This window comes from Netta rufina (assembly GCF_964035555.1).
Source record: "Netta rufina genome assembly, chromosome: Z".
In the NCBI taxonomy this organism is placed as follows: domain Eukaryota; kingdom Metazoa; phylum Chordata; class Aves; order Anseriformes; family Anatidae; genus Netta; species Netta rufina.
The window spans coordinates 51,160,333-51,178,360 of record NC_140126.1 but is presented as its reverse complement, the minus strand read 5'-3'; the positions used below and the strand labels follow the sequence as shown (position 1 = coordinate 51,178,360).

The 18,028-nt window shown below is 44.3% G+C and overlaps 1 protein-coding gene across 1 annotated transcript; it reads right to left on the bottom strand.

Moving 5' to 3' along the window:
• Positions 1 to 245: 245 nt before the first annotated feature.
• NANS (N-acetylneuraminate synthase) lies at positions 246 to 16,718 on the bottom strand. Its single transcript, XM_084304634.1, has 6 exons — positions 16,360 to 16,718; positions 15,952 to 16,167; positions 11,718 to 11,817; positions 11,324 to 11,478; positions 10,057 to 10,323; positions 246 to 2,078 (listed from the first exon to the last, which is right to left on the bottom strand). The coding sequence occupies exons 1-6, from the start codon at positions 16,657 to 16,659 to the stop codon at positions 1,869 to 1,871; spliced, it is 1,248 nt and encodes a 415-aa protein (XP_084160760.1). The 5' UTR covers positions 16,660 to 16,718; the 3' UTR covers positions 246 to 1,868.
• Positions 16,719 to 18,028: the final 1,310 nt, after the last annotated feature.

Genomic DNA, 18,028 nt, shown 5'->3' with positions numbered 1-18,028 from the left:
GACTTGATGATCTCGAAGGTCTCCCCCAAGCTAGATGATTCTATGATAAATTACAGTCCTAGAAATCTGTGGAGCCTGCATTGCCCCCATTCCCTAGAACCAGCTGTACCGCCCCACGGAAGGAGCACTGCCCCTCGAAGCAAGCAAGGTAATCTTGGGTGGTTCAGATACTATCGGCCCTGAAATCCTCTCTGCTGCTAGCAAAGGCAAGCTCTAACCATGCACTGAAACACAAAAACGATAGCTTGTTTTAGAAGCTCAATTTATTTTTTAAAATCGCCATTAAAAAAAAGATCTTTTAACAATTGAGTTGTTTCTTAATGTAAGGCAAGCATACTGCATCAATCAGAGCTCACAGACTGTCACAAGCACAGGATTCAAAGACCTCTCCACTTCAAATACAGGACTACAGTCTCCTCAGAACTGCAGCAGGGTAAATATTTTGAGAGTAAACTGCTCACAGGTACAGAAACACAACCATCAAATTCAAAATACTTCACCAATTCATAACCAAGAGGTAGCAAGTTCCAAATAACCGTAACTAGTAAATGGTTCTGTCATGGACAAATGCAGACAACTTACAACAAGGTGGCTTTGTGCTGACCCAAGCTAGCTGAGAGATGCATTGTACCTGCTGCTGTGCAGATCCTTCCTGGACAAAGGTACGGGCTGCAGGCGTCTGGGGAGAGGAACTGCATTTCCTGCTTGAAAAGTAAGAGGCTGTGATGGAAGGGTGGAGTGGATGGAGGAGTATGGACTGTCATGCTGTGATCTAGTCGGTGATGTGATCTAGTCAGGCAGCCAACCTCAGCTGTTTCAAAGAGCAATGACTGGGAAAACAAAAATCCCAGTTCAGTGCCTTTGCTTATTAGTCCAGAAAGGAGGCTGCTGAATCTTTACCAGCGCGAGAAGTTGCCCCAAATACAAATAGAGATACCCAAATGAACTGCAGAAATCATTAGGATGCCAGGATTCAATCAGCTGACGGTGGATGCTTTTGCCAATTTCTGGATGCATTGATTAAACTTATTTCCACTGATCTTTTTGGACTGGTTTTTCCCCTTAACTTGTCCAGCTTGCTTTCTTGCCTTTTAGTTCCCCAAAAGTACAAAAAAGGCTCTGCCTGTTAGATGGGGGCTTTCTACCCATCCAATTTACTACATTTCTTGGAACTGTCTCTTGAGACGGTATGGCCATGCTGGAATCTAGTTTTCCCAAGGAGATGTTTTTTTCCTACAGTGGCGTTACTGAATAGAAAGTTATCTGCCTTCACTGTGATGCTTCTTTTCAACTTTGTCCACCTCTATTCCTTAGGCAGGTTCCTGCAAACCATTTATCTTGAGACTTCTTCTTAAATCTTAAGACATACCTCGAGAAAAATCCATCGGGTTGTATGTGTAAAGTTTTCTGTTAAGTTTATGTAACCTTGCACTTCTCTGCATTTAACTCCAACTAGCATCCTATTTTTGCAGGGATGAGGAAAATGATGGAAGAGAGAGGGAAACATCAAACGACAGCGCCATGACAATTCGAAGTGCAGAAAAATTATTAGAATTTAGTGTATTCTTACCAGAAAAGGCAAACTGGAAAGAAGCAGACCTTGGTCTCTGATTTGGCAAAACTCCAAAATAATCTAGGTAAAGTGGAATGGAAAAGGAGTATGGTATTTTCTACATGCACTGATACACAGTTTCTAAAAATTGCTTTTCATAATTTATATCCCCTTGCTGAAAAAACTTCCTGCTACTGGATCTGGAAAATTAAAATCTGCTTGGATCCTTTCTTCTAATCTACCATGCTGCTATACTTAAATATGTTGTGCAGTAGGGCAGTCCTACGTCATGAAATGCGTAACAGAGTACTTTGGTTTAGCACTTTACTTTCTTGACATGATTTTCTACCGCCTGCTCAGTGATGGTTTCATCTTCTTCAATACGCCTTTTAACCTTCTGGCCCACCAGATCGAAGATGGCTTCTGGAGGAAATCCCTTAGGCTCTCCCACCTTCACTGTCAGCATATCAAGGGTTAGTATGGTGCCTTCAGGAATTGTCACCTTCGCCACAACAGACTTCCCCAGCTACAAGGGAGAATAAAAAGAAAGTTTGAGTCAAATACATTCCTAGACACAGAATACCAAAAGAGGTGAAAAAAAAAACCCTGCAGTTACTTGGGAAGAGATTGTGTGGACTGCCCCCTCTCCCACCCCCACTGATTACTTCTTAGTCCAAATTAAGTTTGAGTTAGCATGGAGGCCTTCACTCTGACAAGGCTGTCAGGAAGATTTAAACCCATTCTGAAATCAGACAATGTCTCACTGGAATATCCCAGAAATAGAACAGAGAGAATCTCATTAGACTGACCAGTATTCTAGCTTAGTGCAAAAGCAGCTTAGTTCCTCAATGGATGGTATGCATACAACTGCACTATATTCAAAATTGCCAGCATTATGCTTTGGTAAAAATAGTTAAGAAATAGCACTTCATAGGAAACGATAGGTCTACAAAGACGTTACAGTGTGCTACACATTATCAATGCGCATGCTGCTACCCAGCAGCAGAAAATTTAGAGTTGTGAGGAATGTTTTAACAATTCGTGTCCATAAAGAACAATTCTGTTTGAATCCTGTCTGCCTCTGGGCCCTGCACTGGCAATTTAATTCTTGAACCACAGATGCAGTGTGTCCCAGTCTCCCCCTCATTCTAGTCAATTTATCACTTCTTAAATTTATGAACCTGTTTGCTTTTGTTATTCCGGACTTCTATTTCTAACACTGCTATAGATGTGTCTGTGAATGGCTGGGGAAGAATGTTTTAATTACCCGTGTGTCTGGGAGTTTCAGAACAACTGATAACAACTAGTGACTGTTATGGGATACTATGTGGATCTTTGGTATCTGGTTAGGGGGGGCCGAGAGATAAAGAGGAAGGAGAAAGAAGCTGAAGGGCAGCTGGGAGACAAGACTTGAAGAAGATGTTCCGTAAACTTGGTATGGTGCCCAGTAAGTACAAAGGGGGAGAGGAAGACTACGAGCCTTCAGCATGAAAGACCCCTAGAGACCCCCAGAAGAGACCCCAGAGGAGACTGCGCATGCTCCAGTAGGAGGGACTGCACCCCGGAAGCTAATTATAATAATCTATTTTTTTTAGAAGTAGTAATGAATATGTATTAGTCTAGGAGCATAAAAATCAGCTGCTTGATGTAACTGGTGTGCGTCCTGGTGGAGCGGAGACTCCCGGTGCATCCAGCGCTGTTTGCTTACCTCTATTCCTTTATATTCTTTTAATAAATCCTATTTTTTTATTTAATCCTAATTTGAATCCTGAGCCATTTATAACAATTTGGGGGCTCGTCCGGGATGGCTATAGTTCCTGAATTCTGATTTAATCTAGGAGAGGCGCCCCACCATTTGGTGGCTTCTGTTTGAGTCAGATCGGGACTAATGCCATCCTGAACCTGAATAAAGGTAAGCAAAGAATTTGATTTTTTTTTGAGCTCCCTTGCCGGCTGTTTTTTGCCCGTAATTCTGCGCGCGAAGATCCGGAAGAAGACGACAGGGTCGTTTGGATACCGTTCGGTTGGATTCCGGTGTCCGGAATCGAACCGGACGAAGACGACAGTCGTTTGTGGATACCGTCTGGTTCGATCCCAGATGAAGACGCTTGTGGATACCGTCCGGTTGGACTCTGGACGAAGACGACTGATTCGTAAGATACCGTCCGGTTGGGTAAAGGTACGGTTGCCCGTGTTTGTGTGTGAGAGTGTAACTGAGGCTTCTAAAGTCAGCGTGGAGGTCTTTTTGTTTTCTCACTGGTTCTAATCTCCTGTCGGGGGGGCTGGGCTGGTGAAGAGAGGGATACGTGGGTGGGTGATAGGTCCTAAACCCCCTGCAAGACACTCTCACTGGGGGCAACCAAGGGCTGTGGGAATTGCCACTAGTAAAATTCCCGGATGGGTCAGATAAAATCGAAGACCAAGGACCAGAAAGGGAGCAAATTACCAGATATATGACCAAAAAGTCCATTATGAATAATGATTAGAAATTGGAACGATAGGGGCCCCAGAAAATTAAAGACTAAATTAAAAATGATCCAGTATTTTATGATAGAATGACCAAAAGAACCCTGAAGACCCCATGTATTTTGATCCACGGAGGACGGGGTCTGTCAGGCTTTGAACATTAATAGTAGAATACCTGTGGATCCGGAAAAGAGCAAGCTGAAATATTGGAATTAGAAATTAGAGAGCAATTGATTAAGAATGAATATGTGCTACATTTGTGCCTGTGCTGCACTTATACCACCAGATAACAGGAGCCTCTCGGACCCTGAGAACCAGATCAAAAACAACCTCATGGTTCAGACTTTAATCAAGGGGTCTGAGATAAGGAGGACTGTTCACAAAGGGACAGGTTAGGAATATGTATATGTATAGGAATATTTATGTATATGTAACTCTTTACTAAAGCAATTTGCCACATTAGGAGTGCATGACTTTGGTGGGACTACCTGCCCCGTGCTGCATGGAATTGAGTAAACATACCTACTTTACAATCTTACTGATTGTGGAGTCAGCTTTCTGTGAGTCATTTTGGTGAGCCAGGCAGGAGACACTCTGCTCGGCTGCGGGATCGGCTGCAGCGCAGACGCCCCTAGGTGCACCCTGAGCGTTTTGCTCGGAGGGGACTCCACTCTCGGCTGCTCACCGCGGGAGCAAAGATCTCCTGAAACTGCAGACAAACGGTATGTTTTCAGCTGCTGGAGGGATACTAACTGGAGTGGTAATAATTGTATGTGTTTTTATGTATGTATTTTGTGTTGTATATTGTAATATTTGCATATTGTATGTATTTTGTGTTGAAAGTATTTGTGTAAATGTAAGGGTTTGAAACAAAGTGTTACAAGTCACTTCACGAAGAACACAGTCAGAGACAATACTTGTTTGGTTGGTTATCATTCTAAATTATATTCCTGTGGTATGAATGAGATGTGCTGGAAGCCTCCATGTGAGATTGTGCTGTGTGAGTGCTGCAAAGCGAGTGCAGAGTTCCGATCCGTTGTTCCGTACTCTCCGCAAGGGGAGTGGGCAGAGACGAACGAAGTGCTTGACAGACTGAAAAGAAGTGCTGTTTTATCCAAGTTTGAGTGGTGGTGCCTTATATATGGGCCCGGTGTATCTTGTGTATCCTATTTTTGCTCTTAAATGTTTTGACTGTGACAAGAAAAAGGCAGGAGCATGATATGACATGCTTCCTGCAACATATGAGGCCCGCATAGGCCGAGACCTGGACTCGCTGAGACCTGAACAGGCCGAGAGACCGGAGCGGCGCTGGGAGACCAGAGAAACTACGGAGGGACTACCGCTGGACGGAGAGAGCCCTGGGACGCTGCAGAGCCATGGCCAGCTCTGAGAGACACAGAATAGACCGGACAGAAGCTGCAAAACGTGGGGAAATTGAAGTAATTGCGGAACATCCGAGATCGAGTTGCTACGGGAGACCAGAGGCGTCAGTGGACACCGGCAGTCGACTCTCACCGTGAGGCGAGTCGGCGCAGAGCAGAGGGGCGGGCATCAGGACCCTGCAGCCTGTCTGACATAACCATGGAGGCAGCAGTGGCTGTGCTGCTTCACTCTAGCATTCTTTTTATAAAAGGTTTATCTTGCAATGCAAAAAAGACTATTAGTCCCCAGATTGGTGTTATAACTATTACTAATGACGACTTAGCTCTATTGCAGGGCAGGAGTGCAGAGACGCAGATTACGCTGCCAAATGACCACCGGCAGGCTCTTTCACAAACCTAAGGTTGCAGCTGGCACTGCCTGCAGCCGTATAGCAGACGTTACACTCTCTTTCCTAACTAGTAATCATGTGTCTCATCCAGTTGTGGTGAATGGTCAGTGGCAAAAAGAAAAGGAGGATGCCACTGACACTAACAGCATGGGTAATAGGAGTAGTATAAGTGACACAGGTGACGGTGCGGGGCGCTCTGCCTGCTGCTCGCCTTCGCCTGACTGTGCACTGCTGCCGACGGTGCTAGAGTAAAATGTGAAGACTGCTCAGATGGCAGTGATGAGAGTGCTAGTGTGAAGAAGATGTGTGCTGAATCTGACTTTGTGTGCAACAGTGGTCAGTGTGTGCCAAACAGATGGCAGTGTGATGGGGATCCGGATTGTGAAGATGGGTCTGACGAAAGTGCTGAGCTGTGTCATATGAGAATAGTGTCATGGAAATGTGATGGTGAAAAAGACTGTGACAGTGGAGAAGATGAAGAGAATTGTGGCGATGTGACAGAGATCCTTATTGCAAGGATGGAAGTGATGAAATTAACTGCCCTTCCTGGACCAGTTCAGATGTGAAGATGGGAACTGTGTCCATGGGAGTAGGCAGTGCAGTGGTGTGAGAGACTGTCTGGATGGCACTGATGAAGCAAACTGTAACAATGTTATTCAGTGCTCTGGACCTGGCAAATTCAAGTGCAGAAGTGGAGAATGCGTTGATATCAATAAAGTGTGTAACCAGCAGAGAGACTGCAAGGACTGGGGTGATGAGCCCCTGAAGGAATGCAACATAAATGAATGTGACTGTTCAGCTGAGTTTGAGTTTATAGACAAGAGAAACTGTGGAGGTATTGATGAATGCCAAAACCCTGGTATCTGTAGTCAAATCTGTATCAACCTGAAAGGTGGCTACAAATGTGAATGTAGCCATGGCTATCAGATGAATCCTGCTACAGAAACCTGGAAAGGGCCTTGTCAGAAGATAAAAAAGAAAGTGTTTCAACAAGCAGCCACGAGAGGAAAGAATCACTGAACCCCCGATGTGAGGGACTGTACCTTGTTTTACTGACTACTGAAACAGCTGTGAGAACTGCAGAAAGGGACCCACGCATCCAGAATAAAAGGACCAGTAACTACTGAAACTTGGAGGGTTGAGTCCGCTCCTGGGAAACTGAAACTCAAGCTAAGGGAGAACTAATATTTTGGCAACGAGGCTCTGCATGAATTAAGGATGCCAAATAAAGGGGACAAGCCTAAAGGGAGAAAAGGGAGAAGGCAAGACTGGGGCAGGACCCTCCACTGCGGTGTGTATGGTCTACCGAGGGAGGCAACCCCTATGGGTATTGACTGCCGAGTGAGAGGGCCTCGACCGGACTTCTCCCACACTAAGATCAGGTTGTCCCGAGAAAATAACATAAAAAAAAAAAAAAAACACTCTTTTTTTTAAAACCTATATAAAATTGTGATTCGTTTTACAGGAGCTGGATCACCCTGACAGGTCGAACGGTAACACAAGCCTGAATTGACCCTGAAAGCGGGCCTAACTCCTTGACTGAAGGCTTTTGCCTATTATGATCCAGCTACGTGGGCAGAAGACAGATCCTGGGGCTATAGGACCTCAGTATATATACTTAATAGAATAATTAGGTTATTAGCTGTAATAGAAATAGTTATAAATGATGAGAACTGATTTAAATGAGTTTTAAAAGATGAGAACTGCTTTGTATCAAAATTACCTAGCTTTGGATTATTTACTAGCACAAGAAAGAGAAGACTGTGGAAAATTTAGCTTTAGTAATTGCTGTTTAAAGATTGATAAAAAGGGTGTTTCTTCCTAGTAGCTGATAGAATGTTATGTTCTGGTTTAGGATGAGAAGAATGTTAATAATATGATGATGTTTTAATTGTTTTTAATTGTTACAGAGCAGTGCTTACACCAAGCCAAGGACCAAGCCAGATTCAGCTTCTCACTGTCCTGTCAGCAGGCAGGCTGGGAGGAGGGCCGGACTGCTTGGGGTTAGGTTGGGCATCGGACAGCAGGTGGTGAGCAATTGCATTGTGCATCACTTGTTTCATACACATTATTACTAGTAGTACTATTATCATCATTATTGTTATTATTATTGTTATTATTTTCTTGTTTTTATCTCAACTCACAGGCTTCACTTTCCCATTTCTCTCTCCCATCCCAGAGAAGGAGGGGGGAGGTGAGCGAGCAAACACAAACCTGGAAGGATATGGAATGGGATTTATTTTCATGGCTGCCTGGTGGACCATGGTTTAAAAGAGTGTTATTTTTATTGTCATGTGGTGTAATTATGTTATTGTATATACCTTGTATGATACCTTGCCTTACGTTATTAATACACCGGGTGATAAATAGTACATTTGTAATAACTTCATTAAAAAAGGAAGGGGATATGTCAATTATGATGTTAAAGAATTGGACCCTCCAAGAACGGACTGATGAAATCCAGTTATTAACAACAGAAGTGACACGAATTGTTGATATTAAAAAGAAGATAAGGGATTGTGAGGAATGTTTTAACAATTCGTGTCCATAAAGAACAATTCTGTTTGAATCCTGTCTGCCTCTGGGCCCTGCACTGGCAATTTAATTCTTGAACCACAGCTGCAGTGTGTCCCAGTCTCCCCCTCATTCTAGTCAATTTATCACTTCTTAAATTTATGAACCTGTTTGCTTTTGTTATTCCGGACTTCTATTTCTAACACTGCTATAGATGTGTCTGTGAATGGCTGGGGAAGAATGTTTTAATTACCCGTGTGTCTGGGAGTTTCAGAACAACTGATAACAACTAGTGACTGTTACGGGATACTACGTGGATCTTTGGTATCTGGTTAGGGGGGGCCGAGAAATAAAGAGGAAGGAGAAAGAAGCTGAAGGGTGGCTGGGAGACAAGACTTGAAGAAGATGTTCCGTAAACTTGGTATGGTGCCCAGTAAGTACAAAGGGGGAGAGGAAGACTACGAGCCTTCAGCATGAAAGACCCCTAGAGACCCCCAGAAGAGACCCCAGAGGAGACTGCGCATGCTCCAGTAGGAGGGACTGCACCCCGGAAGCTAATTATAATAATCTATTTTTTTTAGAAGTAGTAATGAATATGTATTAGTCTAGGAGCATAAAAATCAGCTGCTTGATGTAACTGGTGTGCGTCCTGGTGGAGCGGAGACTCCCGGTGCACCCAGCGCTGTTTGCTTACCTCTATTCCTTTATATTCTTTCAATAAATCCTATTTTTTTATTTAATCCTAATTTGAATCCTGAGCCATTTATAACAGAGTGCAGAGGCAGAAACACTACTGCAATAACTGAGATACTGAGAATATAAACCTAAGTATAACGTGCATATTATCAGGCTGTTTTTCTGTATTGGTTTTATGTGGCAAGAATTTGGTAGCAGGGGGCTGCAGGGGTGGCCTCTGTGAGCAGAGCCCAGCAGCTGCCCCATGTCAGAGCAGAGCCAGCTCCAGATGGCTCCAAAAAGGACCTGCTGCTGGCCAGAGCTGAGCCAGGGAGTGATGCTGGGTGGGCCTCTGGGAGAGCAGATATAACAAAAGGGAAAAAAATGCCAGGCAACAGCAGCTGGGAGAGAGGATTGTGAAAGCGTGAGAGAAGCAGCCCTGCAGCCGCCAGGTGAGTGCCGCAGGAGGGCAGGAGGTGCTGCAGGCAGGCAGCAGCAGTTCCCCTGCGGGCTGTGCAGGGAGAGGCCCCTGGTGGAGCAGGCTGTCCCCCTGCAGCCCATGGGTCCCACATGGAGCAGATCTCCACGCTGCAGCCCCCCCATGGGTGGAGGAGCCCCCGGTGGAGCAGGTGGATGTGGCCTGAGGAGGCTGCGGCCCATGGAGAGCCCCCGCAGGAGCAGGCCCCGGGCCGGAGCTGCAGCCCGTGGAGAGGAGCCCACGTGGAGCAGGGGGTCTGGGGGGAGCTGCTGCCCACCCGTGGAGGACCCGTGCTGCAGCAGTTTTTAGTTTGCTTTTAGTTTCTCACTGTGCTAGTCTCCTCGTGATAGGCTGCAAATTACATTAATCTTCGTATGCTGAGTCTGTTTTGCCTGTGATGATAATTGGTGAGTGATCTCCCTGTCCTTATCTTAACCTTTGGGCCCTTTCCATCGTATTTTCTCCTCTTCCTTTGAGGAGAGGGAGTGAGAGACCGGCTGTGGTGGAGCTCAAGTGTCCAGCTGGCTAAAGCCACCACATGAATATAGAGCTGTCGGTCTCAAAGACTTTCAGCAGATGTGAAGCAAAAGCACAAGTTACCTTTTCATTGCAAGCCATTTCACAAGGCAGGAGTTGTTTAATGGGAGAACCCATTGCTTTTTCCACGGTACGGATGGCTTTCACTAACTCGGCCAGTTCATTTGGCTCCAGGGATGCTTGGTGGTCACTTCCTTTCCATGTTTTGTCAAGAGTCACGTGGCGTTCCACTACTTTTGCACCCATAGCTACAGCTGCCACTGAAATGGCAATGCCAGTTTCATGCCCCGAGTATCCAATTGGGATATCAGGAAAAGCTGACTGATACGCCTGGAATCAAGACAGAGTTGGTCTGAATTATCAAGGCAGCAATTTCAGAGATGGAGCAAGTTTAACAATGATAACTGCAATGAAAACATGGACAGTTACTGCGCCACAGAAGTGGTTGGTTATGCCCAAAATGATTTTTTTTTGAACAAGTCATGCATTACCAAACATCTTGTTTTAACAAGTTCATTGGGATTATCAATACTGACAATGAAAGACATATGCTCTATTCTTCAATTTCTTACACTTTTCTTTTTAATTTAGTTGTACTCTTCAAGGTCTTCAAAGCCTACACCACTGTAAATTACACTGACAAAGTAGTGCTTTATTTTCATTCAAGAACCCAATGGACTACTTAACTTGTATCCAAAGCAGATTCTGCACCTCCCCATATTTCAACTCTGAAGCAATCCTTTCTGCAGCACACAGGGGAGTTATCCAGTCTTACAGGCAATTAAATGCAGCCATGCCCAGTTCTACTGAAACTAAAGGTAGGCAAATGTTTGAACACCGGCCAGTTTGGGAACCTCTTCTTGCATTAGCATCAAGCATACCCAAGTAATATTTTCAGCAAAGGCAACTATAATCTATTTCCTTTGCAGCTCTCATATTCACACGAAGCCTTTTCAATGAAAGTTTCTGGTCTTGACCCCTGTTTAGGATCGTGTTCTCAATTACATGCACCTTCTTGGAGGTAACTGTCTGTGTCACTTTTCTTTCCACCGCAAAGCACGAGGTGACACTTCAACCTCCCGTGTCCCTCTGTTTAATTGCAAATGCCCCAACAGTAATATACCTTATCATATTCTTCAAAGCTGAGTTCTGCTAAAAGAGGATCCAATTAATAAATTCACTTCAATGTTTGCATGAATTAGAGGAACATGACACTCTTCTGACGTCTCAGAAGTGAATTCCAGCTTGCCCAAGATCTGGAAATATAACGCAATAGAAATACATAGCTCTTCTCTGGTACCCTACCCGTGGCACTCTGTTACTCACTGACCGATATAACACGGAGATTGACATCCTGTGGCTGAAGTGGGTAGGCACTGGTGCATTGCAGGAAGCAGAAGTTTGGATTGATGGGCTTCACAATCTGATAAACCTGGTGCATGGTGTTCATTGACTGCATCCCGCTGGAAATCACCATTGGGCGTCCTAGCCATTAAAAAAAAAAAAGGTTTGCCCCAGATCTCAAGGTGAGGTCCATAAGAAAGCTACAAAAGCTTATTTGAAATTCTTGCAGTGAATGAATTCAATTGAACTGGAAAAAGAAGGTGGGTGAATCTTTTTTCTTCCTAAGAGTTTTTTCTAAAATCAAGTGGAAGAATTATGTAATAATTGAGCTACTGAGACAAAGTGATGTTTACCAAGACTGCTTGAAAGAAAATGCTTACCTTTCTTTGCAGTCTTTTCCAAATACGGAAAATTGTTTGTATCTCCTGATCCTACTTTGAAAAATGGAACATCCAGTTCATGTAGAAACTCCACAGCCATCTGCAAGAAAAAGAAATCACTGCTCTTCAACACACCACTTCAGCTGGGTCAAGAACAGACAAGAACCACCATGCTGTAGTAAACCAAACAAACAAATAAAAGCAACCCAACTCTACAAAACAGTAAAGCCAAAGCTTAAGTAAAAAAGGCACATATATACACAGCCCCACGAACTATACTTCTCACAAATCAATGGTATCAGGTACAAAAAAAAACAAAACAAAACACAAAAGGTCAAATAAATCAAAAGCAGATAACACCATTTTGCTTCAGGAGGTTGGTCTGCAGGTTAACATTTCAGAAACTCTGAGCCCATCAAAGGACTAGATTTTAAGATAGAGCATAGATAGTGTGGCAGGATTTGTCAGATGCCTTGTGGCATGCATATAAACATTGAGCCTGACTTTCCGAGACTGTTATCAAAACGCTCTTGATATAATCAGAAGGCAAATAGTAAGAATATCAACATTTGTTACCCTGGGGAAAGGACTAATTTTATTCAAAGTGAGACTTTGGAAAAGGGGCTTACTGGAACAAGCTAAGGAGCAAGGGATGCATCAGGTACTTCAGTCTGCTCAGTTCAGTTCATGCAAGTCTCATCAAACAGTACTAACTTTTGGCAAGGCTAGATCTCAATGGATTTACACGTCCAACTCCTGAATAACATTTACTATTCTGAGGATACTAGTTTCTGACTTCCCTCCAGATCAAATATTACCAAGGTTCCTTCTTTTACACTGCTTTTACACAGATTTTGCACAGGTTTTTTATTAGGTTCCCTGTCTCAAGGCAGTCTCTTTGGTCACCCGGTCACAGCTGGTCAAGCCTGCTCTAGGTACAGCAGCTTCGTACAGGCGTGCTCCCCTGCTCCTCTAACTCTGTGGGCCATGGCACTCTTGCTTGATTTTATTACCACTACCAGGAAGAATAACTACCTGTAGATGGGCGTTAGCCCCTGAAGAGTGAATATGCTGCAGGCACAGAGGCAGTTTTCCTGCCTCACGTCTGCAGCACTTAAATCTACAGGTAGCTTTCCTGCACAGCTCTGACACTGAAGAGTCATACAAGTATTCTGCGGCCTTTTGACTCTTAGACGAAACCTGTCACCAGCTTTGCCTGTCTAACCTGTTTGCAATGGCTGATCCCCCTCAGTTCCCACCACACGTAAACTTCTACACCTAGCTACTTGCCACGTCACTATTTGTAGAAAAAGTTAATGCTTCCCTTCCAAAGAACAAGTAATCCACAGGCATGGAAAAATCATGTTTGCAAATCAAAGGAAGCCACAATGGATTTTCTTCTATGAGCGATATCCAAAAATAAATCTAAGATGTGCCAAAGAAAAGACAGGGAGACAATTTATTCAAATCTTAATTACACTCCGCCTCCTTCTAAAAATGTGTGTGCTATATTTGAGATAATTCAGGAATTATTGGATGTTTCATTAAAATTAGCATTGCATCAGTAAGTAACCTTTTGAAAATAAGTATATTTAATGAAAACAAAAATCCCAAACCTATCACAAGCGACATTAAAATTCTTCATTCACATTTGGGTGAAACAATGAAGTAGTTACCCAACTTTGACCCACTTTCAATCTCTCCCCACACACTTTTAATTTCTTTGCCTCATTCCTTGTTGCAGCCAAATTAACTTAGTGCCAGAGAAAGACAAAAGTAATGTTCAAAACAGATTCGCACCTTCTTCAGTCTAATTTTTCTATAATCACTATGATGCAGATTCAATTGCTTGTGTCTAGGATGCGTAATGCCTCTTTAATATGGTTTATTCACTAAGATGCATTGTGCATGAAGACATATTAAGAAGCCACCGATCTAATCAGAAGAGACTGCACAAAATGAAGTATGACATATGGGCCCAATATCTAATGCCACTCTTCATAAGGTAACTATCTCACGGAATTTGGCAGCTTTCTCGTAGGAGATTCACGGAACAGGACCAGCTTGAGCACCAGGGTTGGAGCAGATGACCCCCAGAGGTCCCCTTCCAGCCCCAACCAGCCAGTCTGTGATCCTGTGTAACTTCAAATAGCAGGGACAACATAAAAGGGAGTGGTTCAACAGGATCCTGTTCCGTCTCCAGTACACACTGGAGCAGAGCAGATAAAGGAGTTACCTAGAGTCTTTGTATTTACGTCACACATTGCTTCGCAGAACTTCCTCATATGATTAAACACACAACTTAACCTCTTCAACTTACCTGCAGTTCCAGAGGTTATGCTCAATTCACAGAAGCTAATGTTCCCAAGGACTTACTACCTCAATCGGTGCAAAGTCTGGATTAAGTCTGAAGAGGGCTAGCGCAAATACTACCAGAAGTGTCAGCAGCTGTATAAAGTAACTGCTGTTCAAAAGAGGATGCCCAAGTAGGTGTCAGTAGTGTTAACTACCTGATGAGGCCACAGGCTCAGAGAAGCACAGCACCTTGAGATAACGAGAGATCTTAGAGGTGGAAAGTGATATTAGCTGCTGCATACGAAAGATGTTCTGCATTTCACTACGGCCTGTAGAAGGAGGAAAAGAAAGGGCATGATTTTTCATCCCAAAGACACGCAGGTGTTTAAGATCTCAGGTACAGAACTCAGAGGCTGCTGGGTGTAGTTGTTCTTTTCCTAAAGGAAAAGATGGAGTAGGTGTTGTTATTCAGCTGGTCCCTTAGACATGAAGGCACCAATAAAATAAGTATCACAACACCCTCTTTTCCCTGATCTACTTCAGAGCCCATGGCACTGGGCTATTGCGATACATGCAAAACACCTGCTTGTCTATCAGATGTCTGAAGTAGTTTTTGATGGTGTTACAGTGTTTGACAGCTGCACTCTCAGCTGGGGCACAGCAATTCAAGGATTTTGATCCACAGGACAGACTCTTAACAGAAACAGCGGGAATGGGCAGAGGACTAGAAAAGACAACATAAGAAACTTCAAGGATTTGAAACCGCTTAGTCAAGAAAAATATCAATAAGAAGAAAAAAGGGAAATGTAATAATGGTGTCTGAATAAACAGGAGATAGGAGAATGAAAGAATGAACTTTTATGTCAGACGAAGAATCATAAGAAAGGAGATTAAGCTGATAAATCAGGAATTATCTCTGATGGTAGGGTAGGGAAAGTAAGGCACTTAAAGCACTGAACAGACCACCTGAGAACACTAGATAAATCCCATCCTTGTCCCATCCTGGATAAGGCTACATGCAGAGTGACAGTGATGACCGTGTGCCTGCCTTACGCAAGAGTGGCTGGCTTGCTTCTGGAAGCTCTCGTTCAGTTTGTTTCTCTCTTATTTTCTAGGCCACAAAGAAAACTAGAACAATACATAATCTGCAATCTCTGCTGAGGTTTAACTGTTACCTGGACTTTCCAGTTTACACATTTCAACTGTACACTGCACTTATTAATACTGCAATTAACATTGTTTTGAGGTAGGCAACGTGCAAGAGTTAAAGACTTCAACCACTTTCAAGGGGGAACAGCAACAGATGAGCTTCATGGAGTTTCCAGGCTGGTGGCTGACTGTCCCAAAGCCCACTTACAAAGTAAGTAAACGTTTCAGAAATAACAGAGCAAGGTGGAGACCCTCTCCCCCTTGATTAGTAAAAGAAAAAGAAATGCATTTCTGCTCCTTAGAAATATGAACTTAGTAAGCAGAAAGAAAGAAAAAAATAAGAGAGAGAAATAATAGGTATTAAGAACAGAACCTAGTTCAAAAGCACAGGAGAGTTTGAAGTGTTGGAGCTGATACTGCAGACAACACTAAGCATCATTCAGATCGCCCTTTTGATCTACACTCTCAAAGTCTCGATTGTTTAGGGAGCCCAGCTGAGGCCTAGTCTCTAATATAGTGTACTGTGCATACGCCCTTCAGCATAAATGTCAGATCTTCCAAGATATTCAGCTGTCTGGTCAGTCAGAATAGATACACAAGGGAACTGACAGAAGCACCTTTCCTCCAGTTTCCTCATTTACAAGCTCAACGTCCAGACATACTTGGTATCCTCTTTATGTCAGAGCTATAGCGCATGAGTAACAGACTCGTATGCTCATATGGCACATGCGTAACAGACTGCAGGCAGGATAGCTGGATTCTCCCTGTCAGTCCCCTATGGCTTACGTACCTCGTCCATGCCAGACGCCGTGAAGAAAATCCCAATTTCCTCGGCGTATTTCTTGAGCAATCTGTACTGGTCATGGCTGAACTCCAAGTGCCGCTTGTGCTCCCCGTAGGTCTTTCCCCAGGAGTGCTTGGAGGTGTATGGCCTCTCCAGGGCTTTCTTGTTGAACTTGTGCTCCAGCTCGCTCTTCTGGAACTTAGCGCAGTCTGCTCCGCACTCCTGCAGAAAGAGAAGGAAGGCGGTGAACGCTCAGCGCCAGCACCACCAGAGTGACAAAGGCACCCCCCCCCTGCACCCCTCCATTTCAAAATGCCTGTAAAAACAGCAGCAGAAAATAAAAAATAAAAAAAAAAATAAACCATTCCTCAGCCACCCCGCTGACCGCCCCCCCGAGCCGCCGGCCGGGCGCACCTTGGCCATGCGGATCATGCGGCGGGCGATGTCCAGGTCGCCCTGGTGGTTCTGCCCGATCTCGGCGATGATGAAGCAGGGCTGCTCGCCGCCCACCCGCCGCCCGGGGCACAGCTCGAACTCCCGCGACATGCTGGCGGCGGACAGACAGACCGACGGACACACCAGACCGACGGACACACCAGACCGACGGACAGAGGGACAGACGGACAGACCGACACGGAAACCGCGGCTGCGCCGCCCCGCCCCGGTAATGGCGGCGCTGCCGACAGGGGGCGCTGAGGGAGCGGCCGCCGCCATGAGGCAGCACCGCCAGCCCGGGGGAGGGCCCGAGCAGAGGGTTTTGGGGGAAATGTTTGTCAGTGCTGCACGCTAATGCCCTCTCTGCACTCTAAATTATTTATTTATTTATTTATTTATTTTTGTCGTGAGCTGCCTGCAAGCCAGCCGGGAGGCGTTGCTCAAGGCAGCAGGTAGCTGCTTCCAGAGCCTGAAGGGTAATGGGCGTTGTAATGCACCCTGCGGGAGGGGAGAGAAGTTGATGGTTAAGCCTGAGGAGCAGGTTTCTGTGCAAAAGGAAGCAGGGTATATATCGGCTACGCTAACGGAATGTATGAATGAGCACTTTGTTGGCATTTATTTCATGTAGTGGTTTAAGGCCGTGTTGGGCAACTGCGTGTTAACTCCAAGGAAAACAAAAGCAGAACTATCAGTTGTGAAGTGAAGTGTGTGAACCAGCAACTGAACCCAACCAGGCTATGCTGCGTGGACAGGATCCACCCAGAGATCTAAATGATCTCAGAAGAAAATGATCAGTAGCTCCCATTTCTGCCTGCCTCTGATTTTCTTTTGACTGAACCTGGCAAGGCTGGAAAAACATCTAAATGCTTGTTCGCTTACATTAGCCACAGATTATTTTTCTTATATACAAATGTGTATCTTTGGATAAAAATGATGAGTTAACAGTTACAAAAAAAAAAAATAAAAAAAAAAGAGGAAAGGAATACTTCCTGTGTTCAGAGATTTTCACGTGGTTAGCTGTGCCACATTCCTATCATTCCTCCAGGGCATATGGCTTACTTTCTGTCTTCCATCTCTTTCACACTTTGGAGAAAAAAAAAAAAACAACAACAAACAAAAAATGGACCTGTAAAAAACAAAACAAAACAAAAGCTCTTGGACATTCAGTTTCACTTGGCATTTTTAAACACTCAGGAACATCAGGAATGGCACTACTGGCACCCATGAGAGATGATGATGAAAGAGCAGCCACATTTCATGGAGCCAGCTATATAAAATCATTTATCCCACAGCTCTTCTTCCACAAACATTTGGAAGGTTGTTATTAATGATCCTGTCGAGATTATTGCTGTACTTCCCTAATTTAGGTACCTCCTCTCTGATAGCTAAAAGGCAATATTCAGGTGTGTCGTGGTTTAACCCGGCCGGCAGCTAAACACCACGCAGCCGTTCGCTCACCCTCCCCCCTGCCTCTCTGGGATGGGGGAGAGAAATGGAAAGTGAAGCCCATGAGTTGAGATAAAGACAGTTTAATAAGACAGGAAAATAATAATAACAATAATAATAATACAATTATGATAATAGTACTACTACTAATAATATGTACAAACAAGTGATGCACAATGCAATTGCTCACCACCCGCTGACC

Coding starts and splice junctions, on each gene's coding strand:
- NANS (XM_084304634.1), bottom strand. CDS start 16,659: ATGGCGGCGGCCGCTCCCTCAGCGCCCCCTGTCGGCAGCGCCGCCATT. Junction 16,168..16,359: donor GCATGATCCGCATGGCCAAG/GTGCGCCCGGCC, acceptor CTCTTTCTGCAG/GAGTGCGGAGCAGACTGCGC. Junction 2,079..10,056: donor AAATGGCTTGCAATGAAAAG/GTAACTTGTGCT, acceptor TCTCCCTTGTAG/CTGGGGAAGTCTGTTGTGGC.